General features: G+C 39.3%; 1 protein-coding gene across 1 annotated transcript in view; it reads right to left on the bottom strand.

Annotated features, from left to right (window-relative positions):
* The window catches only part of gabbr2 (gamma-aminobutyric acid (GABA) B receptor, 2), a 250,323-nt gene that overhangs the window by 185,071 nt on the left and 47,922 nt on the right, over positions 1 to 17,330 (bottom strand). Inside the window, exon 2 of the mRNA XM_083523578.1 lies at positions 10,746 to 10,883. Coding sequence (XP_083379704.1) covers positions 10,746 to 10,883 — 138 coding nt within the window. The remainder of the gene's footprint in view (positions 1 to 10,745; positions 10,884 to 17,330) is intronic.

Below are 17,330 nucleotides of genomic sequence, written 5' to 3'. Positions count from 1 at the left end.
GGTGTGACATCTGGAAATAGAAAGCAAGACAAGGGGACGTGGTGGTGGAATGAGGAAGTGCAGGAGAGCATTAGGGGAAAGAGGTTGGCAAAACAGAAGTGGGATCGACAGAGTGATGAGAAAAGTAGGCAGGAGTACCAGGAGATGCGGCAGCAGGTAAAAAGGGATGTGGCGAAAGCCAAGGAAAAGGCATATGAGGAGCTGTATAAGAGGTTGGACACTAAGGAAGGAGAAAAGGATTTATACCGATTGGCCAGGCAGAGGGACCGAGCTGGGAAGGATGTACTGCAAGTTAGAGCAATAAAGGATGGAGAGGGAAATGTGTTGACTAGTGAGGAGAGTGTGTTGAGAAGATGGAGGGAGTATTTTGAGCAGCTGATGAATGAGGAAAATCAGAGAGAGAGAAGGTTGGAGGATGTGGAGTTGGTGAAGCAGGATGTAGATAGGATTAGTAAGGAGGAAGTGAGAGCAGCGATTAAAAGGATGAAGAATGGAAAGTCGGTTGGACCAGATGACATACCGGTAGAAGCGTAGAGATGTTTAGGAGAGATGGCAGTGGAGTTTTTAACCAGATTGTTTAACAGGATTCTGGAAGGGGAGAAGATGCCTGAGGAATGGAGAAGGAGTGTGCTGGTACCGATCTTTAAGCATAAGGGAGATGTGCAGACCTGCAGTAACTACAGGGGAATTAAGTTGATCAGTCACACCATGAAGTTATGGGAAAGAGTAGTGGAAGCCAGGCTGAGAGAAGAGGTGACCATCTGTGAGCAACAGTATGGTTTCATGCCGAGGAAGAGCACCACAGATGCCTTATTTGCTTTGAGGATGTTGATGGAGAAGTATAGAGAAGGACAGAAGGAATTGCATTGTGTATTTGTGGATTTAGAGTAAGCGTACGACCGGGTGCCAAGAGAGGAGTTGTGGTATTGAATGAGGAAGTCAGGCAGTGAAGTGTGCAGTAGGTACGACAGACTGGTTCAGGGTGAAGGTTGGACTGCATCAAGGATCAGCCCTTTCCTGTTTGCAGTGGTGATGGACAGGTTGACGGACGAGGTCAGACAGGAGTATCCCTGGACTATGATGTTTGCAGATGATATTGTGATTTGTGGTGAGAGTAGAGAGCAGGTTGAGAAGAGCCTGGAGAGGTGGAGATATGCGCTGGAGAGAAGGGGAATGAAAGTCAGTAGGAGTAAGACAGAGTACATGTGTGTGAATGAGAGGGAGGGCAGTGGAGTGGTGCAGTTGCAGGGAGAAGAGGTGGAGAAGGTGGAGGAGTTCAGGTACCTGGGGTCAACAGTGCAAAGTAATGGAGAGTGTGTTAGGGAAGTAAAGAAAAGAGTGCAGGCAGGGTGGAGTGGGTGGAGAAGAGTGACAGGAGTGATTTGTGATAGAAGAGTATCTGCAAGAATGAAAGGGAAAGTTTAAAGGACTGTGGTGAGACCTGCGATGTTGTGTGGATTAGAGACAGTGGCATTGAGTAAAAGACAGGAGGTGGAGCTGGAGGTAGCAGAGCTGAAGATGTTGAGGTTTTTGTTGGGAGTGACGAGGATGGACAAGATTAGAAATTAGTTTATTAGAGGGACAGCACATGTAGGATGTTTTGGTGACAAGGTGAGGGAGGCGAGATTGAGATGGTTTGGACATGTGCAGAGAAGGGACATGAATTATATTGGTAGAAAAATGCTGAAGATGGAGCCACCAGGTAGGAGGAAAAGAGGAAGGCCAAGGAGGAGGTTCATGGATGTGGTGAGGGAAGACATGCAGGTAGTTGGTGTGAAAGAGGCAGATGTAGAGGCGAGGTGGTATGGAGACGGATGATCCGCTGTGGCGACCCCTAATGGGAGCAGCCGAAAGAAGAAGAAGAAGATCTTCAAACCGACTTTCATCCAGGTTTTATGTATGCATCTCATTTAAATCAGACTACAAACCAATTCACTGCTTCAATATCCCGATTTGTCTACCCCAAATATGGAGGAAGTGAAGGCCCTGAGAATTTAGAAGCACAAGTCGTTCCTGATAAAGATCTTTAGTTATCTGCACTTTCTATATTTGACTATTATTTTTCATGTGTTTGTGCTTTATATGAAATGGAGTATCTGTACTGTTACTTAATTCCATCTCTAAAGGGAAAGGTGGTAGCTTAATTGTTAAGGCATTGAAGTTTGGATTTGAAGGCCATAAGTTCAAATCTAAGCCACACCAAATTGCCACTCCTGGGCCCCTGGGCAAGGGCCTTAACCCACTGTAAATGTGAAGCAAGCATTTTTTAGACCTTCTTAAAACTCTGTCTATTTTTTTTCTCTCTGCAACTCAATGCCTGTGTGCTGTATATTATTTACATTTCTGGTTGAAGCATCCAATAATGTTCAGCAATTACAAATAACTTTTAAAGATCCGACCATTTAGCCATCTGGAGTCACATTCTCATGTTACACAATATAGTTATCACCAGAGCTATCAGCCTGCAGAGTCACGCATGGGAATAAGTGCCTCTGGCTTTACCTCAGTAAATTGTTTCCATACGCTTTAGTAATCGAAAACTTGTATAAAATTATGTTTTCCTCATCCCACTAAAAGGCATGAACTTGTTTTCATTTTACAGTGCGTGTTAAGGTGCATTTTGCTAATTCGTTAACTGGATATATTTTACTACACTCACAATCCAGTTTAGTAGGAACACCTGTACACCTGCTGACTTATGCAGTTAGCGATTAGCCAGTCATGTGGTGGCAGCAGTACGCATGAAATCATGCCGATACCAATGCTTAGTTAATATTCACATCCAACATCAGAATTAAGAATAAGTGTGATCTCTATCGCTTTTATCGTAGCATGGTTGCCGAAAAACCAGATGGGATGAGTTTTGTTTTTCAGAAACTGCTGATTTTCTCAGCGATTTTCTCGCACAACAGTCTGAATAGTTTACACAGAATAGTGTGGAACTGTCTTTTGATAAGAGAAGTCAAAGTAAAATGGTCAGATTGGTTCGAGCTGCCACGAAGGACATTTAGTAACTTAAATAATTACAATCAAGGTTATCAGAGAAGCATGTTAGCAGGTACAGCAAATCCTTATGGTGAATTGTCTTTTTCCATTCTCTGACTGTCAATTGTCTGGGGCTCAGCCCAGGATAGCCTCAGATTCCTGTCCTTAGCTGACAGTGGACCCGGATGCAAAATTATGCTTTAAGATTTGACAATTTTTCATGCTCAAAACAATGCTTTTCTCCCCACCATGGTAAATACGAGTGCTTTATTTGATTTACTATCGACAAGAGTTTATTGGGCAATAACTGATGGTCTATTGGAGACACACAATGTTCATAAAAGGCGTATTTTGAATCCTGTAATGCTGAGCTGGAATGTATATGATCATTCTGTGTCTTTGCTCTCTGGCAGGCGTTGTTCAGTATTGCATCCAAACTGGTGGTGGTTAAACGACTTCAAATTAATGGTCATTAGAGGAGACGATGTAGAGCCTTCAAAGAGAAGATGTTAACCCCGTGAGGATCCTGAGACATCCAGAGATGTACTGTACCAGCTCTAGTTGGATCCCACTTCATGACAATTTCAAACATTGGACTTTAAGGAAAAACAACCTCCTAATCAAGACTAAAAAATTAATTCTACTCATGCTGTTTCTTCTTCTTTGAACATTTAAAGGCTCGGGCATGAAGGAGTTGGTTGTTGAATCTTCTATGATCTTAGATGTTAAGCTAATTCATGAGTTGCTCAGGAGTTCCTGGCTCCACAACTCTAACTGTATAAGACTGTAGAAAGGACATTCTCATAATCACACACTCTGTGCTCAATATTCTTTTCTCACTAGTGTTTGTAATGTTTTAATGATTTATTATTAAACTCACCCAGATGAGGATGGGTTGCCTTTTGAGTGTGGTTCCTCTCAGGTTTTCTTCCTCATACCATCTAAAGAAGTTTTTCTTTGCCACAGACTTGCTCATCAGGGGATAAATACACATACATTTAAATCTAAGTGAATTCTATTGTTTAATTTTTACATTCTTTAAAGCTGCTTTGAGACAATGTCCATTGTAAAAAGCGCTATAGAAATAAACTTGAATTAAATTGAAATGAAAAGAAGAAGATTGAGAAGAAAAGACCATGTTCCAGTTTGAGAAAGCTCACCATGAGAAAGGCAACTGTGGCACAGTGAAAGCACATAGAAACCTTAAGCCGCAGAGGGCCTTTATTTGGATGATCCCAAATAAAGAATACTAATTTGTGTGTTCAAGCTGCCAAATCGTGGCAGTGCAGTGGGTAGCATTTCTGCCACACAGTCCCCTGACTGATTCTGAGATCGCATTACTGTCTGTGTGGAATGTTTGTGCATGTCCCGCTTGTGTCTTTGTGGCATTTCTCCACCTCCTAAAAACATCTCAGTAGGTGGACTGGCCAAGATAAAATAAGCGTGATCGAGTGTGAATATACAGAGAGAGGAATATGTAATAAATGTAATTATTAGAAATGTAAAGGTAATTTGGAAATTTTGGAAAGTCTAGAACTTTTTAGAGTTTTGAAATTCTTATGATAGATTTTGGGTCTAAACTGATTGTGAAAATTGAGTTTTAACTGTTAAAGGTGCTGTATATTGACAATTGGCATAGTACATAAAGTAGGAAAGGAAGATCTTTCAAGTCTCATAATAGGGAATATGTGAGAAATGTAGCTAAAATTAGCTTATGCCTTAATCATATGCTGCTTATGTTAATATATTTACCATTTTTGTATTATTAATAAACTATAACTGACTATTGTTAAATTTATCATTAATCAGTATATATTATAAAGGGTTAAACCCAGCCATTGGGGTTGCACAACCCAGAGCACTTTTAGCGCCGGTCCCAAGCCCAGATAAATGGGGAGAGTTGTGTTAGAAAGGGCATCCAGCGTTAAAACATGTTGCAAATAAATATGCTGATTACAAATCAGAATTTCATATCGGATCGGTCGAGGTCTGGGTTACCAACGGCCACCACAGTTATTGTTAGCCAACGGGGTAAGGAAGACGTCTACAGAGACAGCAAGAAAAGGAGAAGTGTAGGAGAGTGGAGGTCAGAATGTTGATACATTGATTGGTAAAGGGAGAGAGTTAGCTGATATGATAGAGAGGAGAAAGGTAGATATGTTGTGTGTTCAGGATACCAAGTGGAAAGGGAAAGACCAGGAACATTGGAGGTGGAGGTTTAAACTGTTCTTTCATGGTATGGGTGGAGAGAGAAATGGTATAGGGGTAAATTCTGAAGAAGGAGTACAGTAGGAGTGTTGTGGAAGTGAAGAGAGTTTCTGATAGAGTGATGAATGTGAAGCTGGAAGTTGAAAGGGTGATGATAAATGTCATCAGTGCCTATGCTCCACAAGTGGGTTGTGAGATGGAGGAGAAGGAAAAATTCTGGAGTGTGTTAGATAAAGTAGTAGAAGGTGTACCTAGAAAAGAAATATTACTGATTGGTGCAGACCTCAATTAGCATGTAGGTGAGGGGAACAGAGAAGATGAGGAGGTGATGGGTAGACTTTAAGGAGAGGAATGTGGAAGGGCAGATGGTGGTAAAAATTTTGCTAAAAGGATGGAAATGGCAGTAGTGAATACGGATTTTAAGATTTTCAAAGGTTGACATATAAGAGTGGAGGAAGGTGCACACAGGTGGATTATGTTCTATGAAGGAGATTAGAGACTATAAGGTGCTGACAGGGGACCGTGTAGCTAGAAAGCATTAGACAGTGGTCTGTAGGATGGTTTTGGAGGTGAAGAAAAAGAGGAGGATAGTGATTACTGAAAAAAGTACAAGATGGTAAAAACTGAAGGAGGAAGACTGTAGTGTGAGCTTTATGGAAGCGGTCATACTGTTGTTAGGTGGTGGTGAAGAAGTGCTGGATGATTGGGCAACTTCTGCTGAAGTGATAAGGGAGACAGCTAGAAAGGTACTTAGTGTGACTTATGGAAAGGGAAAGAAAACAAAGAGACATGATGGTGGAATAAGGAAGTGCAGGAGAGCATAAGGAGAAAGAGGTTGGCGAAACAGGATTGGAATCGACAGAGTGATGAGAAAAGTAGGCAGGAGTACAAGGAGATGCGGCAGCAGGTGAAGAGGGATGTGGCGAAAGCCAAGGAAAAGGCATATGAGGAGCTGTATGAGAATTTGGACACTAAGGAAGGAGAAAAGGATTTGTACCGATTGGCCAAGCAGAGGAACCGAGGTGGAAAGCATGTGCTGCAAGTTAGAACAATGAAGAATGGAGATAGAAATTTGTTGACTAGTGAGGAGAGTGTGTTGAGAAGATGGAAGGAGTATTTTGAGCAGCTGATAAATGAGGAAAGTGAGAGAGAAAAGGTTGGTTGATGTGAAGATGTGAATAGGATTAAAAAGGGGGAATTGAGAACAGCTATTAAGAGAATGAAGAGTGGAAAGTTAGTAGGAGCAGATGGCCACCATCGAGCTGCCACTGCTAGGCCCTTAAGCAAGGCCCTGAACCCTACCCTACTCAGTTGTAAGTAGCTCTGGATAATGGCATCCGCCAAATGCCATAAATGTAAATGCAGTAGAAGCATAGAGATGTTTAGAAGAGCTGGCTTGTGAACTTTTTAACAAAATTGTTTAGCAAGATTCTGGAAGGTGAGAGGATGCCTGAGGAATGGAGAAGGAGTGTGCTGGTACCGATCTTTAAGAATAAGGGAGATGTGCAGACCTGCAGTAACTACAGGGGAATAAAGTTGATCAATCACACTATGAAGTTATGGGAAAGAGTAGTGGAAGCCAGGCTGAGAGAAGAGGTGACCATCTCTGAGCAACAGTATGTTTTTTTTACAGAGGAAGAGCACCACAGATGCCTTATTTACTTTGAGAATGTTAATAGAGAAGTATAGAGAAGGTCAGAAAGAGTTGTGTTGTGGATTTAGAGAAAGCGTACGACAGGGTGCAGAGAGAGGAGTTGTGGTATCGTATGAGGAAGACTTGTGTATCAGAGAAGTATGTGAGGGTGGTGCAGGACATGTATGAGGGCAGTGTGACAGCAGTGAAGTGTGCAGTAGGAACGACAGACTGGTTCAAGGTGGAGGTGGAACTGCATCAAATATCGGCTCTGAGCCCTTTCCTGTTTGCAGTGGTGATGGAGAGGTTGACGAACGAGGTCAGACAGGAGTCTCCGTGGTCTATGATGTTTGTGGATGATATTGTGATTTGTGGTGAGAGTAGGGTGCAGAAGAGCCTGGAGAGGTGGAGGTACATGCTGGAGAGAAGGGGAATGAAAGTCAGTAGGAGTAAGACAGAGTACATGTGTGTGAATGAGAGGGAGGGCAATGGAGTGGTGCGGTTGCAGGGAGAAAAGATGGAGAAGGTGGAGGAGTTCAGGTAGCTGGGGTCAACAGTGCATAGTAATAGAGAGTGTGTTAGAGAAGTAAAGAAAAGAGTGTAGGCAGGGTGGAGTGGGTGGAGAAGAGTGATAGCAGGAGTGATTTGTGATAGAAGAGTATCTGTGAGAGTGAAAGGGAAAGTTTATAGGACTGTGGTGAGACCTGCGATGTTGTATGGTTTAGAGACAGTGGCATTGAGTAAAAGACAGGAGGTGGAGCTGGAGGTAGCAGAGCTGAAGATGTTGAGGTTTTTGTTGGGAGTGACAACAATGGACAGGATTAAAAAAGAGTTTATTGGAGGGACAGCACATGTAGGACATTTTGGAGACAAGGGAAAGGGAGGTAGGATTGAGATGTTTTGGACATGTGCAGAGGAGGGACATGGGGTATATCGGTAGGAGAATGCTGAGGATGGAGCCACCAGGAAGGAGGAAAAGAGTAGGGCAAACGAGGGGTTTATGGATGTGGTAAGGGAAGACATAGGGGTAGTTAGTTTTAAAAAAAAGGCAGATGTAGAGGACAGGGGGGGTATGGAGACGGATGATCCGCTGTGGCGACCCCTAATAAGAGCAGCCTTCTTCAAGAAGAAGAAGATATTATAAAGGGTTCAATTATGGTGTGATGAATAATCTATAATAATGCTTTTAGTTGCTGAAAAAAACCTCAAATTTGTGTTATCAGGAATCTGATATTCTGTTCAAATGTAGGAAAACCTATGAATTTGGAATTTGCCAGATTTGGAATATATGAGTTCTAATTTACTACAGTGGAGAGGCGGTAGCTCGGTGCTTAAGGCTCTGTATTACAGATAGGCAAGTCAGGGGTTCAAACCCTGGTATTGCTAAGCTGCAACACTTATGGCCCTTAAGCAAGGCCCTTAACCCTCTGTGCACCAGGGGTGCTGTAACATGGCTAACCCTGCGCTCTGATCTCAGCTTACTAACATCGCTGGGATATGGTAAGAAAGAATTTCACTGCGCTGTAATGTAGATGTGACAAATATAAATCATCCCTCACCTAATAATAGGTGATATTTTTGAGGAACGCGCATTATCATTAGATAGAATCAGTGAGAAGTCATTAAATGCTTTTATTTTGACTTCAAATAGCAGAAATAGACTTTAACAAATGAATATTGTCAGATAAAAAGGTTAAACCTTGAACCCTTAATGGTTTTATTTGTGCGTCTGGAAAAACACTTAAAGGCTTTCATGGAGAAACGCAACTGCCATTTTGGAATTCGTTTCCGCTTGGGTTAAATCACATAATTAGCATATTTGCACAGTCATCAAAATGTATTTGGCACCTTTGCATAATAATGCAACAAAGTGTATAGTAATTATACAGTAAACATGCTAAGCTAATTATTTTGCTCATTTGAATGCAAACCTCTGTAGGTGAAATTAACATGGATTCCTGGTAGTAAATCAGATTGTTGCTTCATTTATTTACACACACATTTAGAAAACAAGTGGTTACTATCCATAAAAAAGGATGTCTTTATGCTATTATGTTAAAAAAAAAAAACACAGTCCAGGATATTCAGGAAGTGTGGAAAAAATCTAAATCTAAATTGCTAACGGTTGAGTTGTGGCCAGCTTTAATGCCATACTAAAGACTTCTAATGCTTAACAATGTTATTGCAAGTAGTCAGTGAACCAATGCCTGTCTAGAAAAGCTATAAAACACATTTCGGTCCATTGAGATTTATAATAGATCACCCTTGGATCAGTTTTCCTTTAAACATCCTTTACCAAAGATTTTAAATGCCAAATTTTTACTCCTATTTTAGACCAATTATTCCAGTAATCTGTTTCAATTCCAATTATAAGTAATGAGTAATGAGATGATAAGAGTGCATCAGTGCCATCATTAAGTGCAATACACACAAATATAATCCTCGCTGTTCCTTAAATAAACCGGTAGTCAGCCTGTGTCATCGTGTCTCACTTCACCGACAGTCTGTCATCTCTAGGTATGTCATCTTTATTATTCCAAGATGATTGCGCTCTCTTATCACCACCACCACACCGCTTTATTTAAGGGTTGTTGTTGTGCTAAAATAAAAAACAACAATGTGAAAGGCTTCTGACTTTAGGTAACGTGCAACAAGAGCAAAACAATTCCATATACTGTTCAGTAAGTGCAGCAGCTGCTCACCATGCAGCTGCATAGGAATCACACTAAAACGATGCAAACTTCTCACTTTCGCAGCTGACATCAGATGATCACAATGGTGTGTGACGTACCTACAGAAGGGGAGCAGGTGAGATCCAGTTAGGCTCAGAGTACAATACTGTTTGGATCTCACCCAGCTTAGAATACGTACATAGAGTGGAGATGTTGAAAGCACAGAAATCCAGGAAATGTTTCCTATCAAATCTTAAGCACCAAGACAATATATATATATATATATATATATATATATATATATATATATATATATATATATATATATATATATATATGGAATATATATATATATATATATATATATATATATATATATATATATATATATATATATAGCCTTCTCTGCTGTCTTAAACTCAGATCAGAATCACAGACTTATGTTTTAATTTAATATAATATTAAATTATTCCCAAAACTCTATTCTTTTGATTTCAGAAGGTAGAATTTGCCTTTATTTTAAATCCCTCATAAATGCACAGAATAAATGCACAAAAAATGCACGAAAACCCAGAGGTTAATATCTGCTAGAGATGATGCATGCATCAAGAAAACTTGATGAATTGTGTTCATTGGGTTTTATGCTTTAATAATGTTATTCATTCTCACTCTATGAGATACTTGTCTGGTATACTTTTACTGTTATTTCTGCATAATATTAGTGTTTTATAGCTGTGGCCTGTACCCAATGCACAACAATTCAAACTAGAACCCTGCGAGGGACTGTTTTCTTTATCCCACTCCCATCCTTCCCTGCCGAATTTCTGCCCATTACCGCCCGCTCCCACAACACGTGTCCCTCTTCCACCAGCAGGTGGGAGCAGTCCTGTGGGTCCTCCGTCCCAATCCCGATGCAGCCCTCTAATTCAAACTGCATTATAAATATGACATAGTCCAAGTCCTAGCAATGTCCCTCCCTACCAGCAGGGGTCACTGTCTTGTGAATTCTTGCTACTCAATAGTCTATGTGTTAAAGATTCACATAATGCACATAATTAAACTTTGTGATTAATGCTGGTAGAATTGCAGCTAAAAAAAATAATTAACTAACCTACAATAATCCTCTAACCCCAATTAGCAGTACAGGTTATAGCCATTGTGCAGTGGAAACCCTGTTTTGCAGACACTGTAACAAGGTTTCACACTCCTCCTGTTTGCAAAATGAGTAAAATATAAGTCGGTATTACCTGCACCAGGTTCCACCCCTCTAATGACTCAGCGATAATAGACGTCACTGATGGACACACTCCTCCAAAGATCATTAAATGTCTAGGACCATAGCAGATGGCGTCGAAGAAGGCCCTTAATCCCTTTGCATTGTCACACTGAAAAGGGAAAGGAAAGGAAAGAAAGACAAGGTGAGTCAGAAGAAATATAAAAAAACGAGTATTTTTTCTGGTTTAAAATAAATTGGTGATTAAAACATACAGTATTAGTCGCCGTCCATTCTTGTTTTGCTCGTTATTACTCGGCAGAGTTACACTGACTAACATTCGTCGTACGAAAGCAATGACCCAAATGTAGTTTTTTGCTCTTTGCGATCAATCGTGGAAGAATTCACGAGTACCCAGCATTGTATGTAAATCAAGGGATCTTTAGGTATTCTTTTTTTTCCCCCGAATGTGTCAAACACAATGTTCTGTCCAAAAGAACCAACTCACTGCTGCAGTGTGCAGCCCTTTTTCACGTCGCCATAGCAACACACCGTGGCTCTGAAGAAATGCTTGGGAAAGGGAAAAGATGGAGTAAGGTCTATTGATTGCAATATGACTCTCCTACCAGTTTTGGTCTGATTTGCTCTGTTTGTAAAGACATGCACATCCTGGTAAACCCGTTCTAAACGCTTGCAAAAGAAGGTAGAGTATTGACTCCGGCATATAAATAAAGACTCTTGACGTAAAGCTGCAGAGACGGCAGTCTGAAAGTTGTTGATCAGCTACATTTAGGTCATTAGAAGTCCCAGGCTGTCCCACAAAGCAGCACAGTAATAGAAAATCCTATAGACCAATATTTATAGTAACCAGCGAGTCCATAAATCAGCTTTTTAAGCTTGCGTGTGAACCCACAAACCAGCAATAGAGTACATTTATTTACTGACAAATCTAATATGGTTGAAAGCAACCCAATCTTAAATCAGTACGTTTACTGATCAGGTTGGATCAAGGGTTCAAATGAGGACATCAATTGTGGACTGTTGTCAGTTGAGTTAGCATAAAAACTAGCCTTTTATACAACAAGCTACATAGGCAGTTTTCATGAGTTATGCTTATGTGTAAAGAAACCCGAAACTTGCAATTCTGAGGGGTCTATAAGCATGTATTCCTTTATAAATTAGTATACATTTACAGGTCATTACATCTGCCATGTCAAAAAGAAAAATAACATTTATTATTTAATAGCAAATTGAAACAAGTTACATCAACATGCACTTTGTATAGAACAGTGTACATACAGTTTTGATATGCTTACTGTTTAGAAATATATATAAAAAGAGGCACTAAATAAAAATAAGTGATTTATCCTACCCAGCCATTACACACACAGAGAGATATTCACGCATAAGGGCAATTTAGAGTTACTGAACCACCTACAGACATGTTTTTTTTTTGGAGCTAGGAGGAAACCCACACAAACACTGGGAGAACATGCAGAACTCCATACACACCGTAACCTGAGCTCAGCAAGCTGTCGCTGTAAGGCTTGAGATTACCTGCTGCACTATAGTGCCACCCATAATGTGTTCTTAATAGGTTGAAATTGCTTATTTCTGCTCAGTTTATACAATTTATTATTTATTGAGACTAATGGATTGCTTACTGAGAAACAGTATGCACTGAGGTTACAGAGTAATACGGATCTATACTGGCCACGGCACACAAACCCACATAGTAATTTTCTCAGATTTGGATATAAAATACTTTTAAAGTAGCATTACTACGTACTCCTTTATACACTGCAAATCTAGATGGCAGTCTCTCCTATGGTTTTTAGCGAGAATATCAATACTTCGATTGGCTGTATATCAACAGCTCTTCATGCGGATAGAAGCTTATAACTCTAGAGCTATTGATTTACCAGGATCTTAGTTAACGTTATCTAGAAAATGTCAATATCAATGTATTCTGCTCATATGAAAGACAGCTAGTCCCAGCTGATCTCACATTTAAATGGTCTGGACCTGACACACCAGGACTTTTCTCATTACATATTTAAACATACATATTAAAAGGTCACTTTTTTGTTATACTTAAGTCTAAATTCCCATTGAGTTGCCATTAATCTTTGCCCAATCACATAGCCATACCATTATAGTGCTAGCAATTGCACAGAAATGAATAGGCTTTTTGTATTTTTTTATGCCGTCAAACATGTGGTCATTTTCCTTGTAAGGTACCACATACAGAATCAGACTAGCTTTGACTACGTTGCCATGGAAATCAGCTTTGCAATTCAAGCACTAAATGCAGAAAACCAGCATCAAGAATTATATTTAGCCATAGTTGGAGAGTGCAATCAGAACGCTATTAAATAGAATGCATTCAAAGGTTACTTCGGGATGGAAAAAAAAATTATAATACAAGTCCGACCTTATACATGTATCAGGGTCTAGGATTAGGAATATTCAGAGTGATTTATTTTACCTGAGGATTTTCACAAACAGCTAAAAATACTCTTGGTTAGTTTTTAATACATGATAAGAGAGAAACTTGTTCTTGTTTTTGGTTTCTTATATTGTAGATATGTTTATATATATATATATATATATATATATATATATATATATATATATATATATATATATATATACTGTATATAATTTTAAAATATATGAAAACCAAAAATACTGTAAATGTTTGAAATTTGTTTCTTCTCGATAAACTACTACATCATACTACTACACACTACAGAAAGGTGTTAGGGAATTAAAAAAGGAAATCGTTTCATGTTATTTATTCTAAAAAACATTAGGTAGTATAAAATATTATATAATATTATATATATATATATATATATATATATATATATATATATATATATATATATATATATATATATAAAGCAGTAACCTAATACTTAGTATATTACTGTGTTTTTATATGGTGCATAATTCTTGGCTCCCTGAATAGGTTCTGTTTTAACCTCTTATATCGTATACCTCTATTGTAAAATTCATAACCCATGATCTATAACCCTTTAACCTTTTTTTCCTTTATCTCACAAGACTATACTATACTGTTAGGACAGGATTTATGCATTTGTTTTTCATATTGATCACAGTTCAATAGCTCAGAACTCCACACATTGCTTAAAATATTTTATAACATGGCAAATCGCATTCACAAAATTGAATCGCTTATTTGGCTGTTCGGGTCTGGGGGAAAAAAACGTATGTGAGAGGACACATTAATTGTTCGGTTTCACAATAGCGCTACTCGGTGACTCTTAGAAAGACAGAAGGCTAAGGATTATTTACGAGACTATTTTCTATGGACGTCCTTAGCATCGTAAAATGGTCTGTCATAAAATGTCATTGTGGTTGCAGAAAAAAGAAATAATCAAGATGAAACACTTTGTTAAAGGTGGCGACGGCCGCAGCTGCACCTGTCTCCAGTCAATGGCAAATTACTGCACTCAAATAAGCAACCTGAGGCTCCGACAATGAGAGAGAGAAAGAGAGAGCAAAAGAGAAAGAGAGGCCACAAATGAGGAACAGCCTGTCACACGCAATCTGTTTTTCACACAGGGAGTGTGGTAATGGCATGTACAAAATTAGACTAAGCGAAAAGGTCAGAACATATGACATGCCAAAAGCTGTCCAGCAGAAAAAAACAGAATTTCTTATGAAGACTATGTTTGCAGAGCATAAAATTTGGATTTTAGTTGTCCAGTATTGTTCTGGTTTTCTATTCTTTTGAAAGTTATCTCTAAGATGTTGGTTCTAAAACGTTTTATAATGGTGTTAGACATTAAATGGCACATTTATGCATTTCCTCCTTGAAATACTTATTATTTTAAGTATTCGGAGTAGGAGATTCGATGTTAGCTAATTTCCAAACAGGGCATGTTTACCATCTGAAATTGCTTTGTATAGAGGTTAGGAGCTGCTTAATTCCACTGGGGGAAGTGCTAATGAAAATTTGAAAGAGCAGCCTAGCAGTCTAGGTGGATACGCATAATAACATCGTGTTATATTCATTCAATTCTAACTTGCTTGGGGACAGAATTAGTTCAGACACGTTCTAAAATTTCCTGTACACTTCTCGTTTATAAATGTGCTTCTCTAATATTTAATGATCATCTGATTAAACTCCAAAGATATTAGATGTGGCTAATTAGTAAGAATGAAAACCTGCAGCTACACGGATCTACTGAAAGTGATTTTGACATGTTATATGCTTGAAGGACCTTCAACTCTCCTCTAAGGTGCTGAGGAACTTTTTCCACTATTGAGAGGATCCTGATGGGAAAGCAGCACAGCTTGGTTTGGGAACAGCACCAAGTAGGTAGATAGATAGGCTCTGCACAGGGATCTCACCTTCCACACTAATCTTCCTGACCTGTAGTCTATCTTCAACGCTTTAGACATCAGCTATTTGTAAGATAGGTTCTTTTCTCTGTTGTGTTCAGGAAAACACTTCCACTCTAAAAAGGCTAGGACAAAGAAAATGCGTAGGCCTTATATTCATACTGATACCCCATATTACACTTATCAGCCATAACATTAAAACCACCTAATGTAAACTGTTGCCATGAAGGAGTATGCTTGATCTGCAACAATGCTTCATGAGGTGGTATGCGTCAGAGATGCAATACTGAATATGGAAGCCCCTAAAGACCTATCATTTTGGAGATGATTAGATTAGAGTCAATTAGATTAGATTAAATTACATTAGAGTATCTTAGATTGGATTGGATACAACTTTATTGTCATTGCACAAGTTACGGTACAAGGCAAAGAAATACAGTTAGCATCTAACCTGAAGTGCATTAGTAGCAGTGTAAAATATTTACATATGTACCAGTGGAAATGATATGAATAAATAATGATAAATGAATAAATAATAGGATTTGAGAAATATAAATATAATACCCAGTACACAGAAAGGGGATTATACACAATAAGTACAATGGTCAAGGAGAGTGCAATAAAGAAGAAATTGAATACATTGTTAATGTAAAAGGTTATACACCGATCAGGCATAACATTATGACCACCTGCCTAATATTGTGTTGGTCCCCCTTTTGCTGCCACAACAATTCTGGCTCACGGAGCATTAACAGCATTAACTTCTTCAGTATTTTGAGCTACAGGAGCTCGTCTGTTGGATCGGACCACACGGACCAGCCTTCGCTCCTCACATGCATCAATGAGCCTCGGCCGCCCACGACCCTGTCGCCGGTTCACCACTGTTCCTTACTTGAAGCACTTTTAATAGATACTGACCAGTGCAGACCAGGAACACGACAAGAGCTGCAATTTTGGAGATGCTTTGACCCAGTCATCTAGACGTCACAATTTTTCAAACTCGCGCCCATTTTTCCTGCTTCTAACACGTCAACTTTAAGGGCAAAATGTTCACTTGCTGCCTAATAAATATATCCACCCACTAACATGTGCTATGCTGAAGAGATAATCAGTGTTTTTTACTTCACCGATCATAATGTTATAATGTCATAGAGTTTTGCCTGGTTGGTCTATACATATGTGCAAAATGATATGGAGAGATATCTCTCAGAACCTTATGCTTGAGCCTCTTCTATGTTTCCAACACATTACCATCAAGAACTGACGCTGCCTGATAAATCACACCTCTTGGCAGGTGCCAATGTAATGAGATAATCAATGTCATTTTATCTGCAATTTATTCGATATTATCTACAAGGTTGCTGTGCTTATTTTATATACAGTATGCTATATTTTTATTTTGATCTGTTTCCAATAAGCCGATTAAACTATGATTTTATATTATATACGACTTCAATTGTCCTTTACTTCCTTTTTTTATAATTGAATTAAAATTTTTTTTAAGAAGTTTGGTTCTGGAATCCTTTCCACTTATAGAACAGTTTTGGCAGAACCCAATACACACGATTAATTTTTGAGTAAGATGGAAAGAAATCTGCATAAAAGCAAAGGATTTGGGCTCACAGAGTGAAGTATTGTGCTTTCAACATGATGCAATATAGGAAACGCAGATATGTCGACGAGATAAAAAAGGGGCATCGCACACTGAAGCTAACGTGGAACTGTTGAGGTCTATAATGAGATATTTTCTTTATAAGTGACATTGTGCTTGAAACGTGTTTTCGGGTATAAAGAACATGGAAAGCTCAGTAAATTTGATTTCCTTGCAGACTCCTTGAATCCAACCTAGATTTTTTTTTAACCCCAAGACACTTGGAACGGGCTTTTCAAATGTTTGCGAGCAAAAGATCCATTGCTGTGCTTGCTGTTGGGATTTTGGCATGGAGATATTCACATGTGTGCAGTGTATGATGAAACTGAACTGAGTAACCTTGATGCCCTTTGGTAGCATTTGTACAGCAGGCCCCAGAGTTCTGACAGGAGAAAATGCATTGACTAAGCATCAGTGAGGATCCATCCATCCATCCATCTTCTCCCGCTTATCCGATGCCGGGTCGCGGGGGCAGCAGTCTAAGCAAAGATGCCCAGACTTCCCTCTCCCTAGACACTTCTTCCAGCTCTTCCGGGGGGACACCAAGGCGTTCCCAGGCCAGCCGGGAGACATAGTCTCTCCAGCGTGTCCTAG

This window comes from Silurus aristotelis (genome assembly GCF_946808225.1).
Source record: "Silurus aristotelis genome assembly, chromosome: 21".
Classification (NCBI taxonomy): Eukaryota; Metazoa; Chordata; class Actinopteri; order Siluriformes; family Siluridae; genus Silurus; species Silurus aristotelis.
This window is presented reverse-complemented; position numbering and strand designations above follow the sequence as displayed.